At 37.5% G+C, this 16,438-nt stretch overlaps 1 protein-coding gene and 1 pseudogene across 1 annotated transcript; both read left to right on the top strand.

The window, feature by feature from the left end:
* The first annotated feature begins 5,861 nt into the window (after positions 1 to 5,861).
* Positions 5,862 to 6,779, top strand: LOC148122859 (olfactory receptor 4C6-like). The gene has a single exon (XM_087898432.1). The coding sequence runs from the start codon at positions 5,862 to 5,864 to the stop codon at positions 6,777 to 6,779; it is 918 nt and encodes a 305-aa protein (XP_087754558.1).
* A 5,089-nt stretch (positions 6,780 to 11,868) lies between these two features.
* LOC148122858 (olfactory receptor 4C6-like) lies at positions 11,869 to 12,827 on the top strand (annotated as a pseudogene).
* The last annotated feature ends 3,611 nt before the right edge of the window (positions 12,828 to 16,438 follow it).

Here is a 16,438-nt window from a genome sequence, read left to right as displayed (position 1 = left end):
GAATCTCTTACAAAGAAAACATTTAATTTAGATGGCAGCTTACAGATTCAGAGGTTCAGTCCATTACCATCATGATGTGGGGCAGGAGCACACGATGATGTACAAGCAGATGTGGTGCTGTCTACTTCAGCAGAAGGCAGCAGAAAGTAGACTGACTGTCACACTGAGGGAAGCTTGAGAAAAGAGACCTCAAATCCCAACCCACAGTAACTTCCTCCAGCAAGGCCACACCTCCTAATATCTCCCTTTGGGGAATATTCTGTTTCAAACCATCATGTTCTATTCCCTGGCTCCCAAAGGCTTATAGCCATATACACAAAAGAATTTCTTCAGTCCAACTTCATAAGGCCCCATATACTATATCAGTCTCAAACATATTTCAAAGTCCAAAGTCTCCTCTGAGATGCATGTTTATCTTAGTGCAGCATTTCATATTATTTTCAAGGAATAAAAGTGAACCAAAATCAGCAAAATGCTATTATGGAAAAATCTTTTCATAAACTGTGAAGATGTGTCTTTGTCAAGATGCCTTCTGATTGGATTATTAGGAGAACTGATTGGCCTGTAACTAGTCAAGAGGTGTAGGTGAGACAGCAAGGCACAGAGCACTACAAGGAAGAAGAGTGGACTCTTGGGAACTTCAACAGAACCCGAGATAAGCAAAATGAGCATTCTGTGTAAAAGAAGATACAGCCACATAGCAGAGGGTAGATAATTAATATGGGTTATCTTAAAGGTAAGAGTTAGCTAGTAACCTGCCTGAGCTATTGGTTGAACATTTATAATTAATAATAAATGTCTGAATGGATATTCTCTGCTGAGACAGAGAAATTCTGCCTACAGAATGCTAAATCACACAATATTGATGAAGAGAACACAGGATACTTCAGGCACACATTTGCCTTAGAAATGATAACCACAGGCGGGTAAGTTTGTTTGTCAGGAAAAGAGTTGATAACTCCTTCAAGGTACTGTCTAGAGACCCCAGATCACGTCTTGCCAAGTATCCCCCAGGGCAAGGACAAAGAACTAACATTCCCTTTGTCATATTATCAGCAAAGCTGAGAAATTCCTGAAACAGATATTTTCCCAACAGATGTGTGAGTTTGTGTGTATGTGTGTGTATGTCTGTCTGTGTCTTTGTGTGTGTGTGTGTGTGTGTGTGTGTGTGTACACTTATATATTCGACAAGGAGACAGAAGTGACTTGGGAAAAAGGAATGAGAACTTGTAAAACTTCTGTAGGATGTAAAATAGAAGCTGAACTATGACAGCTAGTTTTGTCAATTTACCACACTCTAGAATCACCTGCAAGAATGTATTGAAAGATGCTTACCAAGATTAAGTGGATTAAGGCATACATCTGTGGGGTATTGTCTTGACTGAGATAATTTAGGTGGGAGAAGCCAGCCACGTAGGTAGCACCATTCCCGTTTTACGTCACACACTGTAAATGTAGAGAAGGTGCTGAAAACAGGCTTGCACACATGCATGTATCTTTTTTTCAGCATTTAACTATGGATGTGACCAGTGACTTCAGGTTTCCACTTTGATTTTCCACAGTGATGAACTGTCACCTAACACTGCATGCCACCTAGCACTGCAGCCCAATAAGCCCTTTATCTATTAAAGTTGCCTTAGTTGGGATACTATTTTCACAGCAACAGAAATATAATCCAGACAGGGGGTATGGAATGATCATGGTTTGCTTACTTTTGAATATAGACAAAGAATGATTGTTTTTCAAAACTGAAAAGTTTTTATAACAGTGGTTCTCAAACTATGGGTCATGACTGCTTTGTGGGTAGAATGACCTTTCACAGTGGCTGCCTAAGACCATAACAAACCAAAGATATTTACATTATAATTCATAACAGTAACCAAATTGCAGTTATGAAGTAGCAATGAAAATAATTTATGCTTGAAGACCACCACAATATGAGGAACTTTATTAAAGGACCACAGTATTATAAAGGTTGAAAATTACTATTTTAGCATATTAAATAGTGAAGCCTGAATATGATCAAGTTGTTAATTGTTTTGTCTATGGTAAGTTCTAAAGAATCTTTAGGGAGAAGGGGAGGACTGGGGAGAGCATGGGGGAATGGGATGGTTGGGATGGAGGAAGGGTGGATATGAGAGCAGGGCAGTAGATATCTTAATTAAGGGAGCCCTTTGAGGGTTGGCAAGAGACTTGACTCTAAAGGGGTTCCCAGGTGTCCAAGGAGATGTCCCCATCTTGTTCCTTGGACAGCAGAGAAGAGGGTGCCTGAACTGGCCTTATCCCATAGCCACACTGATGAATATCGTGCATATCACCATAGAACCCTCATCTGGCGATTGATGGAGATAGAGACAGAGACCAACATCAGAGCACTGGACTGATCTCCCAAGGTCCAAATGAGGAGCAGAAGGAGGGAGAATATGAGCAAGGAAGTCAGGAACGCGAGGGGTGTGTCCACCCACGGAGACGGTGGGACTGATCTAATTGGAGCTCACTAAGGCCAGCTGGACTGGGACTGAATGAGCATGTGGTCAAACTGGGCTCTCTAAATGTGGCTGACCATGAGGGCTGACTGAGAAGCCAAGGACAGTGGCACTGGGTTTTGATTCTACTGCATGGACTGGCTTTGTGGGAGCCTAGTCTGTTTGGATGCTCACCTTCCTAGACCTGGATGGGGGGGGGGAGGACCTTGTACTTCTCACAGGGCAGGGAACCCTGACTGCTCTTAGGACTGGAGAGGGAGGGGGAGGGGGTAGTGGGAGGGAAATGGGAGGAGGTGAGGAGGTGGAAATTTTTTAAAAATAAAAAAAATGCTTTCAATAACAAACTGATAATATGATCAGAATACTAGGTTATGCAGGAGAAATATTTGGCTCAGAGCACTGGAGTGGTGTCTGGGATAATTATTACTCTATTTTCAATTATTACTTTATTTTCAAACACATGGATCATGGATTATGATTCATAGCTGATAAATAATTAAATCCTGTGTTAATATAGCTACTGCTTGTTGAAAACCTGAAAGTTTTTCTTTTTGTTTGTTTGTTTCTTCCTTTAGCTTTTGTTTTTGATTCTGAAGTTTCAGGTTGTCCCTGTTCCCGTATAACCCTATACCCTCAGGAAAACCCTGAGCACATTAACAGTGGATGGGAATTTACTGATAAAATGGTTAGCTACTCAGTCAGTGGAGACAAGGCCTCAAAGGGATGCACATAGAATGATGCAAGCATGCTCACCTTGAAAATATGAACTGTTTGAAAAGTGCCCTCTGAGTTCTTTTACCCTTAAACATTACTTTACAGACAGCATGCTAATGGATGCCATTTGAAAATGTAATCTGGAGACTGTTTATGATCTAAACTCAAGATATAACCAAATGGAAGGCATGGAGACATGAGTGATTTTGTTAAAACCTGCTGGCTTCTTTTTCAAGAGTTTTTCTTACGTAGAGGACAAGTAAAAGACTTTACCTGCCACTAAATCTTTTCCTACTTAACTCCATGGGCACAGCAAACATAGTGCTTACAATTTCTTTGAAATTATTGTTAACTACATTTCCACCAAGATAAGTTCCCAATGGATGACTGGCTTGTGTAATTCTCTTCGGAGTCTTTGGTCTTCTTTAGAGGAATCCACATGTAACCTTCTTTCTGCACCTGAATCTTTGATCACCTGGATAAGGGATTAGACATATTACTTGCACAATGTTTGTGTCTTATTTAGTGGGAAGAATAGATAAATGACTTTTCAGGGTTACAGAAATGGCAAAAAACCCTGAAATTTGAGGCACTCATAAAATTAGTGATCATAAACTTTATCTGATTAATCAGAGATATTATTTGGAGTTGTCTTTTAAATTAGTTGATCTTAGCTTTATTTGTGTGCACAACTGTGGCCTCAAGATGAAGAGTCCTGAACTACCAAATGATTTCAGTTTAATTTTAATTCATGTAATTAGACATCAAATTTGATACAAAAAAGGATATGATGGTGGGATATCAATGTTGAATTGAGAAACCAAGGTAAGTTTCAGTTTCTGACTTTGGTCGTAACATGTGTAAGATTGAAATGGTAAAGATGAAGGATAGTAAGTGGAGTATTAAGGGTGGATGCCAAAGAAATGCAAACAATATTCTGGAGACAGAACTCTTACCAACCATACTTGTGCTTTGTGACTCAATTTAATTTTGTGTATGAAATTTAATTATTTGAATCATTATTGTGTGTTGCATAACAATACAAATTATACAAAAATAATAAATTTGAAATCCTTAACCCTATTTGGATAAAGACAAAGATTTATATAAATTTTAAAACCATTATCAAAATAATTAAATTATGACGAATATGGAATCTATGAAGGAGCATAAAATGAATGCTAAGGTTGATGCTGATGAAGCAGTGAGGAAATAAAGGATAAAGGAGGGATGATCATAAACTTGTTAGCAGAGGGCATAAACAGTGGCATTCGGACTCTGAGAAACTTAGAAAAATAATCATGGTGAATTATTGAATAGCAGTCTGCAAACATTTTATTACAGTTTGTTTCCTTTGTAATCCTCTGAAGTGTTACAAGGTAAGACAGAATTCTTAGAGGAACTGAGAAGTGGAATACTTAGTGGCTAGTGTTATAAACATGATCACATATCCAACAAAGGGAGTTAATCTAGTTTTATTAGTTCACTGAGATTTATTTACAGAAACTGATAAGCAGACAACTACTGCTCTTTCTAATGCAGAACTTTTAGCTTAATTATTTTTGAGTTTTTGAGATAATAATTCATTATATGTCTAATCTGTGCTTTGACTGGAATTATAGGTGTGCACTGCAATGGACAGATATCGCTCATACTTCTCATAAGAATAAAAACAAGACATCTTGAATACCTTAATGTTGCATTAGTCGCTGACATGATGGTTTCCATGAAGACAACTTAGCCTTATTTCTATAGGACTGTGTGTTCATGATCTTTTAAGTTTCTCTAAATAATCCGAGAAATTTTTAATAAAATATACTAAAATTTACAATGTTTCTAAGCATTTGTATATGACTATTGATAAATAAAAGTCAGCATCCTATGCTCAAGTGGCAAAAAGAGAAACCGAGCAAAGATCTTATGCACATGTGTATGTTTGTATTGTGTAAAAATAAATATTAAGGAGTGTGAGCTATAGACAAAAGATTAAGCCATTATTGTACTAATTGGTTGTTATTTACATCTTTTCTTTTACCCACCAATTGATAAAGGTTTTCCCAAGGGTGTTAATCATATAATATTCCTAGGAATACATACAAACTAAAATGATGAAGCAGGCTTCCTAAGTTGCCCGAACAGAAAATAAAAGATATATCTGTGAAAGACTCCATGTAATGGGATCAATAGAAATGAAAGGTCTGTTAGATTCTACAGGAACTATCTGGTTCCCATAGTTCTCATTGATGGCATTCACAGGGGAGAAAAGATATCATCTGTCCACTCATTAAAAATAGCGTTCTTATAAGAAGTCAAAACCAAAGCACGGGATTTTTTAATTTAATATTTATTTTTATATTTTCCTTTGAGAGATGGAGGGCAGGGAGAGGAGAGAATAGGAGAGGGGAGGAGAGGGGAAGCGAAAGGAGGAGATGAGAGGGGAGTGGAAGAAAGGGGAGGGGAATAGAGGAGTTGAGAGGAGAGAATGAAGTTAGAGGTATAAGAAGGAAGATAGTATCTGGGATAAATGGAGAAGGGAAAGAATATGATCAAAGTATATTGTATGAAATAATTAAATAAGAAGACATTACAAAACACAAACAATTAAAAACAAACTTTTCTTTTCAGGTCACCCAGTTCAGAGTTCCAAGTTTTTACCAGCAAATGGAGAATAGAAACAATGTGACAGAATTCATTCTTTTGGGAATTACCAAGAATCAAGAGATAAGAAAGCTATTCTCTGCATTGTTTCTAATCATTTACATGGCCACAGTGTTGGGAAATGTACTCATTGTAATAACTATAACTAGAAGCCACAGTCTGAGGTCACCCATGTATTCCTTCCTCACTTCTTTGTCTCTCATAGACGTCACCTATTCATCTGTCACTACTCCCAAATTGATTGTGGATGGCCTTTCTGAAAGAACAACTATCTCCTTTGAAGGCTGCATGACTCAGCTCTTTGCAGACCATTTATTAGGTGGTGCAGGGATCATCCTTCTCATTGTGATGGCCTATGACCGTTACGTGGCCATCTGTAAACCCCTGCATTACATGACTATCATGACTCCTAGAGTGTGCTGCTTGATGGTGGGAGGCGCTTGTGTAGGAGGATCCATACATGCAACCATTCAGCTTCTCTTTATGTATCAAATTCCTTTCTGTGGCTCCAATATCATTGACCATTTTATGTGTGACTTGTTCCCATTGTTGCAATTAGCCTGCATGGACACACATATCCTGGGTCTCTTAGTCATTCTTAACAGTGGGGTAATGTGTGCGACCGTTTTCTTAATGCTCATGACTTCATACGTGGTCATCCTCTGCTCTCTGAAGTCTTGCAGTTCTGAAGGAAGGCACAAAGCCCTGTCCACATGTAGTTCTCACTTCACAGTGGTGGTGTTGTTTTTTGTACCTTGTATCTTCTTGTACATGAGACCTGTGGTCACTTACCCCATAGATAAGGCAATGGCTGTGTCTGCTATCATTGTTGAGCCAATGTTGAATCCTTTGATCTACACCTTAAGGAATGCAGAGGTAAAAAATGAACTGAGGAAATTGTGGAAGAAAAGGGGACCGTAACTAGTGTATCCTGATATTGTGAAGACCAGTACTTCCTGCAAGGCTGGGGAGATCTATCTTTAGAAATACCATGATTCTACATGAATCTAAGAGATTTCATTTAAGCTAATGACCTGTCCAGGATACCACAATGGCCAGTTTATGCATTTCAGAGACTAGTTTTTAGACACAAGCATATTTTATTCCACATTTTCCACAGATGTCTCTAATCACATATTTAAAAAGTGTGCATTTAAAACACGTGAGGTCATCCAAGTTTAGAATCATTTCTTTTAATTTATCTGAAAAAAATATATTTGAAAAAGATTTGTTTGGCCAATTTCCTATATGTTTTTCAGTATTTATTCCCATTTTAAACATATTTTTACAATCCTTAAGTTTATCTGATCATTGCCTTTAGTTAATATTTGCCCCTATATGTATGTTGCAATCAGGATTTATCATGACAATCTATAACTTATATATGCTTCTTGAAATCTAGGGACATAATGTGCCAGCCACGAATTGATAAGGACCTAATTTTACTCCAGAACCTCAGCAAATACATGAACATGGTTCTTGTGTTTATATTCCGAGGCTTGTTGAGGTGGAGATGGGCCACACAGAGTCGTAAAACTTGCTGGCCATCTAGCCTAGCCAAATTTACGAGTTTTATGATAGGCAGAGACAGTAATTCTAAAACGTTTCTCACACACACACACACACACACAAACACACACACACTCACTCACATAAAATCTCTTGAATTTTATATTGTCTTCCATCTCACTAATCTTTGTCACAACAGAAATCATTTTCATCCTTTCAGGCTATCAGCACTCTGATTGTTAACAGAATACCTAGTAACCTAATATGTACTCAATACTTTTAAAGGATAGAAATAAAAATCAGACTTACCAGATTAAATGTTTATAAATAAACCTGAAGAACAAGGTAGAGAAAATGGAAACACCAGTTCTTTAGGAGTCTAAATCTTCCCAATTTAAATGTTTCCAAGTGTACTTTTGGGGAAATCTCAGCGTAATAGAGTACTCTTCTGGTACAGAGGACATTACAATTCACAATTCTCATCTAGCTCTGCCACTTTTTAAAGAGACAAATTCTATACTATCAGAATCAAGCACATGATATCCATTTGCAATAACATAGACAAGAATAGTCTGACTACTCATAATGAATGATCTATTTGTGTCCAAAAATATATTCTACTATGTGTTCATTATATATAGTGCATTAATAAAATTTAGTTAATTCATCAAACATACTATTTATCATCTTATCTTCAATAATCTCAACTGTTGATGCAAATATTGACCTAAAGCTTGCAAAACAAACAAAAGCAAAATAAAACAAAATTGAAAAAAATCTTTAAAATAAAATGTGACTCAGTGATACCTCTCCTTGGCATATTCTCTAAGGACTTGACCTCTAGCTCCATAGACTCTTGTTCAGCAATATTCATTGTCACCATATTCACAATATCTGGAGATGGGGACAGCTTAAATTTCTTTTAAAAATCAGATGAATGATAAAAATGTGGTACACATGCACAATGGTTTACTATTCAGTTATTAAAAAATAAAATCATGAAATTTACAGTTAAAAAGATGGACCTAAAAGAGATTATACTAAATGATTTGACCCAGACCCAGAAAGATAAACACCACACATATTCCTCCGTCTGGTAGTTCCTAGCTCCAAATCCTTTGATAGGCATGTACAACATGGAGGAAGCACTAACCCAGGAAAGTATAGAGGGACCACGGAGGTGGGCTGGGGGGGGATGGTTGTAGTTCATAAGTGAAAAGATGAATAACAACAGGGAGGAATCTCCAACTGAGTTTATTGTGCTAAAGAAATCAGTTTTCCTTTTTGAATGACAAATATGTCCCCACTTTATTTCCTTGCATTGTGGCTCTCCCTACCTGTGGTGGTTTGAATAAGAATGGTCCTCATGGGCTCATATACTTGAATGCTCATATACTTGACATGGTGAGGAGGGTACCAAGTAAGTGGTTATGGAGAGGGAGTGATTGATGACTTATAACGGGATGATCAGAGGCAGCAGAACACAATTCAAGAGTCATGGTGAAGAGTAATTTGTTCCTTTGGTTAAGTTGATAATGTGTCCACTCAAAGGCTCTTCAACAATTTTATAAGATATTCAAACTTTTTTTTATTGAGTCTGATATTATAATAAAAATAGTTCTTTTCTCACAGCCTGTTTTTTTTGGTTACTTCTTGGTTTGCTTTTTAAGATTAAGACTCCTTCTGAATCTGTAAACCAAGTTTACCACAAAATTCAGGTTTCCTAGAGCAAAGTTTATCTTTGTAAAACACCGTGTCCAACTATTCCAGTTATCAGTAATGGACCTCAGAACAAAAGAAAACTAAGTCAGTTTACTCTAATAGAGAAATCAAATTAACTGAACTGTTTGTTTCTTTATTAAAAGATATGCTAAATTTTTAATGAGAGAGAACAGCAAAATAGAAATATTATCTACAGGGAAAAAGAGATTATGTCAGGGTAAGGAGATGTGTAATAAAAACAAAATCATTCTAAGTTCACTGATTATTTATTCTTTCCAAAAACGCAGGGTTATAAATATTACCTAATGCTTGGGATTTTTATATATGTTAGGCAGTGTGATTGCGTACAACATAAGAACTAAGTGGAAATTGTTGTGAAAATTAAAGCTTTAGATCACGCCTTCAAACTCTTAGCTGTTTTACATTTTGGGACAAACATTCTGAGACCCAGAGAGGAATTAAACTATTAACATATCCTACAAGTCAGTTAAAAATAAAATTCAGTTTTAATATATGAGAATGTGCTCCATCCACTTCATTAAGAATATCAGTAAGATAACCAATGCCAAGTCTCAGCACTGAAGTCATGTACATGTAAGAAACATTGTATTTACGTGTGTGTTTGTGTGTGTGTGTGTGTATAACAGCAATTAAAGAAAATGAGACTTAATATAAAGGAGCTAAATTGTAGTATTAAGGAGGAAACAAAAGGGGTGCAATAGTGTAATTATATTTTAATTACAAAAATATTAAAATAAAATAATTTTTGGAAGAAAGATATCGGAAATTTGAATTCGTCTGTTTCATAGGTTTAAAAATAGCAGAGATGTTAAAGGCTCTCTCATTATTTAAGTCAAATGACAAATGTTTTGTACTGTCTCCATATGATAGAGAGAGTTACTCCTTACTGAAAAAGTACTTTTATTCTACTGATCTTCTCTGGCAGAAAATTATTTAGAGTGCAGAGATCTTAATGCTGTTCTACAAAAGGTTAGTGTAATGATGAAGACCTATCACTTCAAACTGAGATAGCCTAGATGGAAGGTAGTGGTGCATACCTTTAATCCCAGAACTCAGGAGGCAGAGGCAGATGGCTCTCTATGCGTTCCAGACCAGTCTGGTCTACAAGAGCTAGTTCCAGGACAGGCACCAAAGCTATATAGAAAAACCCTGAACCAGGTTGAAAAAAGAAAAATATAAAGGAAGGAAGGAAGGAAGGAAGGAAGGAAGGAAGAAAGAAAGGAACGAAGAAAGGAAGGAAGGAAGGAAGGAAGAAGCTGAGAGAGCCTGATTCATAATTTCCATGCTTTTCTGATGATACGTTTAGGCTTCTAAGGTTTAGTTTCCTCATTCTCAAGTGAGGAGATCTAGTAATAGTAACATCATGTAATATAAAACATATGTGATAATTGATAAATCAGTTTAAGCCATTCTTAAAATATAATTTTATGCAGACAAATGATTTTTAATTGATACTTTAAGTATTATTTAGAATAATCTTGCTTTTATCCTTGCTATTAATTTTATTTTTATTCTTAATTTTATCTGGAAATATCACTTCACAAGAAGGCAATATTTAGTTATGATAAAGGAGTACCAATAGAGTTACCATATCTTTAATGATACATTATTAATATCATCCAGTTGACATTGACTCATTATAGGATGATGTTATTTCAATTGTAGGGGTGCTGAGTATATTCTCTTAAAATATTATTCAGAAAATGAAGAGACTGCAAGACAACTCAGCTAATAATTATATATACAGCATTATAATTTGGAGTTTGATACATGGTTGTTACTGAATTTGTCTATCCAATTATTAGATGAAACTTGAATCTATAATGCTTGATAGTTATGAAAATAAAAGAATATAAAGAACCACAATAACTTATTGATTTTGTCTCTTTGATATTATCCAAAGGGCCACAATGCATATTTTATTACTATTAATTTTAAAAGTAACAAGACCTTGATTTAATTTGGCTCCAGTATTACTGGCAATGTGAAATTTAGGTTTTCTTTCACTTCTTTAGACTTATATGCTACTCTCAAAAGTGAATAAATGACTTTATAGAAATTCCTGTTTATGAAACATAGTAGAGAATCAATGGATATCAGCAATGTATATTAGTAATATTAATGATTCAATTTTAGAAGACATACAATTTGAAGAATGTAGTCACTGCTAAGTCAAGAGTTTTGCATATGGTTCTTCAGCTAGGACATTTGAAGTAGACAGTATTGACAGGAAATAAACAAATAAAAATTATTATGCTTTCCAAGTGTTTTGATTATTTAATAAATAAATAGAATTTATCATTTTAACTTCAAGTTTAAAAATGCAAACAATAAATAGGTCTTGCACATTAAGTAGAATTTCTTTTTTTTTGTTTGTAAAAAGATAAAGTGAAGGTATGAAGAGAATGATAATGGAAGACAAATTAATGAAAAAACATGAAACTGGTAATCATTAGTTGGCCAAAGCTTGTCCTAGCATATCCTAAGAATATGTGTATAGTGAAGTAATAATAAGAATTCAAATCCAAGCAGAAAACACAGAACAGAAACCATGAACTGTATGAGTGTAAAGCTTCCTAGAGCAGTAGAGTTGAAACTGTGATAAAGCCTTTATTGTTAGTGCTTGGTTTTTGTAGTACAAGATGGAGAAAAGAATGATAAAGTGATTATTAGACAGTGCCGCCAAACTGCCCAACAAACCAATAACTACTGATTTAAAAAAAACATTTCTTATGCAGATTATTGAGTTCAGTAGTCCATGATTTTATCAACTCGCATCAGATGGAGAAGCTATTCTTTATTTATTCTTTTGGGAATTACAAAGAATCCATAATTAAGAAAAATATTATCAGTTTTGTTCCTACTCATGTATGTAGCAACAATGTTAGGAAACATATTGATTGTGGTAACAATAACTAGAAGTCCTGGTCTGAGGTCTCCCATGTATTTCTTCCTTAAGTTGCTATCCCTCATGGAGGTTACTTACTCTTCTATCATTACCCCCAAGTTAATTATGGACTCTTTCTCTGAGAACATTTCCATTTCATTGGAAGGTTGCATGACTCAGCTCTGGATTACTTCTTTGGTGGTGTGGTGATAATTCTTCTCATTGTGATGGCCTATGACCATTATGTGGCCATCTGTAAACCTTTGCATTATTTGACAACCATGAGTCCCAGAGTATGTTGCCTTATGGTAGGAGGGACTTGGGTTGGTGGATGTGCACATGCAACCATTCAGCTTCTTTTCATGTATCAAATACCTTTCTGTGGCCCGAATATCATAGATCACTTTATGTGTGATTTATTTCCACTGTTGAAATTGGCGTGCATGGACACCTATATTCTAGGTCTCTTGGTCATTGTCAATAGTGGAGTGATGTGTATGGCCATTTTCCTTATTCTAACTGCTTCCTAGGTGATCATCCTCTGCTCCCTAAAGTCCTCTAGCTCTGAAGGAAGGCGTAAAGCCCTCTCAACATGTACTTCCCACTTCACAGTGCTTGTACTCTTCTTTGAGCCGTGTATTTTCTTGTATGTCAGACCTGTGGTCACTTACCCTGTAGACAAGATAGTGGCTGTGTCCTTCACTGTCATTGAGCCAATGTTAAATCTTTTGATATACATCTTGAGGAATGCAGAGGTTAAAAATGCCCTAAGGAGGCTTCTAATGAAACAGGGGACACTGAGTAGTCATTACCTTACACACAGGAAGTAATGCTTCCCAGAAAGCTAACAGAGATCTCTCCTCTCCATTACCCTACTCCATTGTGAATCCAGCCCCATGGATGTCTTTCAAACTTAACAATCAGGTAATGATACAATGATCCTTTCTATTCTGGTTAGTGTCTTGTCCCCAGCAAGTCAAACCTTCACATTTATACTACATCTTTTTCCTCCTAACTCTATAGGAAACCAAACCAAAGTAAAATCTCTATTTTTGAAAAGTATTTGGTATTACTATCCCAATATATGACTTTGAAAACATCCTGAAAATATCTTACATTCTAAGATAGTAGAAATTTTACTGAACATCATAGCCAAAATAAATAATCTATCTTGAACTTTCTTAACATTTAAGACTGCTGCTCTGAGAGGGCCATCGGAGGGGGTGAGTGTGATTCGGGCCCGTAGCAGGGGCCCGGCGAGGAGGACCTAGGACTTTCCCCGACCCCATAGACTCCCAGGTCAGCCTGCTCTGCTGGCTCCACCCTGCTAGCGCCTACGCCAGCCATCCCAGCTTCCATCCAGAGGGCCATCGGAGGGGTGAGTGTGATTCGGGCCCGCGGCAGGGGCCCAGCGAGGAGGAGCTAGGACTTTCCCCGACCCCATAGACTCCCAGGTCAGCCTGCTCTGCTGGCTCCACCCTGCTAGCGCCTCCGCCAGCCAACCCAGCTTCCATCCAGAGGGCCATCGGAGGGGTGAGTTTGCTTTGGGCCTGCGGCAGGGGCCCTGCGAAGAGGAGCTCGGTCTTTCCCCAACCCCATAGACTCCCAGGTCAGCCTGCTCTGCTGGCTCCACCCTGCTAGCGCCCCTGCCAACCATCCCAGCCTCCAGCCAGTGGGCCATCGGAGGGGTGAGTGTGCTTCAGGCCAGCGGCAGGGGCCCGGCGAGGAGGAGCTCGGACTTTCCCTGACCCCATAGACTCCCAGGTCAACCTGCAGTGCTGGTTCCACCCTGCTAAGCTCTCCCGCCTGCCAGCCCAGCTTCCATCCAGGTACAAATTTCTATATTTCTCCCCTCCCACTGGGGCCATAAAATTTCCCCAGCTCAGCTGCCTTGAACACTGGGCCTGCTCTGTAGGCGCATCCCGGAAAGAGGGAGTGCCTGTGCTTCAATAGCCTGCCTGAGGAAAGGTAGGCATTCTATCAGTGAACTTCCTACCCAACAAGGGAACCTGACCCGCTACCAGAAGTTCCAATAGAGAGCATTTGAACAAAGAGATGGGCAGACACCAAGACAAGACCTCCTCCAACAATCTGAAAAACAACATGAAAACACCAGATCCCAACGACCCTACAACAGAAGAATTTGAACACTCTAACCCAGATGAAGTGGAAAAAAGTGCCATTATGAAAGCAATAGAGTCCCTTAAACAGGAAATGAATAACTCCCTTAAAGAACTGGTCGAGAAGTATAACAAAAAGTTTGAAGAAATGAGTATAGAAATGGATGAGAAATATAACAAAATGTTTGAAGAAATAAGTAAATCCTTGAATGATACCCTGAGAAACCAAGAAAAAACAATCAAACAAGTAAAGGAAACAGTCCAAGAATTGAAAACTGAAATGGAGGCAATGAAGAAAACACAAAACGAAAACCAGCTGGATATGGAAAACCTAGGTAAACGAGCGGAGACTACAGAATCAAGCATAACGAATAGAATACAAGAGATAGAAGAACGAATCTCAGATTCTGAAGATACCATAGAGAAAATAAATGCTCTGGTCAAAGAAAACAGCAAATTCAACAAATTCTCTTCACAAAACATTCAGGAAATCTGGGACACAATAAAAAAAAAACCAAATCTAAGAAGAATAGGGATTGAAGAAGGAGAAGAACTGCAGATCAAAGGCCCAGAAAATATATTTAACAAAATTATAGAAGAAAACTTTCCCAACCTAAAGAACGATATTCCTGTGAAGGTTCAAGAAGCATACAGAACGCCGAATAGACTGGATCAAAAAAAAACCATCCTCTCGCCATATAATAATCAAAACACAAAACATCCAGATTAAAGAAAGAATATTAAGAGCTGCAAAGGAAAAAGGTCAAGTGACTTATAAAGGTAAACCTATCAGGCTTACACCAGACTTCTCTATGGAAACCATGAAAGCCAGAAGATTCTGGATAGAGGTACTGCAGAAACTAAGAGACCATGGATGCAAACCCTGACTACTGTACCCAGCCAAGCTATCGTTCACTATCAATGGAGAAAACAAAATACTCCAGGATAAAAATAAATTTAAACAATTCGTAGTCACAAATCCATCCCTACAGAAAGTAATAGAAGGAAAATAGCAACCCAAGAAATCCAACATTGCCATCACTGCCTACAATAACCCAGACATCTAGCGACCCTTCACAACCACAACTCAAAGAAGAGAAACACACAAACTCTACTACACACACACACACACACACACACACACACACACACACACACACAAATAATAAACGGAATCAACAACCACTGGTCATTAATATCACTTAATATTAATGGACTCAACTCACCTATAAAAAGGCACAGACTTAGAGACTGGAAAAGAAAACAGGATCCAGGGGCTGGAGAGATGGCTCAGTGGTTAAGAGCATTGCTTGCTCTTCCAGAGGTCTTGAGTTCAATTCCCGGCAACCACATGGTGGCTCACAACCATCTGTGATGGGGTCTTGTGCCCTCTTCTGGCCTGCCGGCACACACACAGACGGAATATTGTATACATAATAAATAAAAATAAATAAATAAATAAATAAATAAATATTAAAAAATAAAAGAAAACAGGATCCAACATTCTGCTGTTTACAAGAAACACACCTCAACCACAGAGATAGACATCTACTCAGAGTAAAGGGTTGGGAAAAGGTTTTCCAAGCAAACGGACCTAAGAAACAAGCGGGTGTGGCCATTCTAATATCTAACAAAATTGACTTCAAATTAAAATCAATCAGAAGAGATGGAGATGGACATTTCATACTCATAACAGGAACAAATTCATCAAGAAGAAGTCTCAATCCTGAATATCTATGCCCCTAATATAAAGTCATCCACTTATGTAAAAGAAAAACTTTTAGAACTCAAGGCAGTCATCAAACCACACACACTAATAGTAGGAGACTTCAACACACCTCTCTCACCAATGGACAGATCAATCAAACAGAAACTCAACAGAGAAATAAGAGAATTGCTAGAGGTAATGAATCAAATGGACTTAACAGATATCTATAGAATATTCTACCCAAAAAGGAAAGAATATACCTTCTTCTCTGCAGCTCATGGAACCTTCTCGAAAATTGACCACATACTCGGTAACAAAGCAAACTTAAACAGATACAAAGAAATATTAGTAATCACCTGTGTCTTGTCGGATCACCACGGAATAAAGTTAGAACTCAATAACAATTCGAATTCCAGAAAGCCTACAAATGTGTGGAAGTTGAACAGTCAACTACTGAATCATCCTTGGGTCAAGGAAGAAATAAAGAAAGAAATTAAAGTCTTCCTTGAATTTAATGAAAATAAAGACACAACATACTCAAACCTATGGGACACAATGAAAGCAGTTCTAAGAGGAAAGTTCATAGCGCTAAGTGCCCAATTAAAGAAAACGG

The sequence above is a fragment of the Myodes glareolus genome, chromosome 2 (assembly GCF_982192425.1).
Source record: "Myodes glareolus chromosome 2, mMyoGla1.1, whole genome shotgun sequence".
Lineage (NCBI taxonomy): Eukaryota > Metazoa > Chordata > Mammalia > Rodentia > Cricetidae > Myodes > Myodes glareolus.
This window is presented reverse-complemented; position numbering and strand designations above follow the sequence as displayed.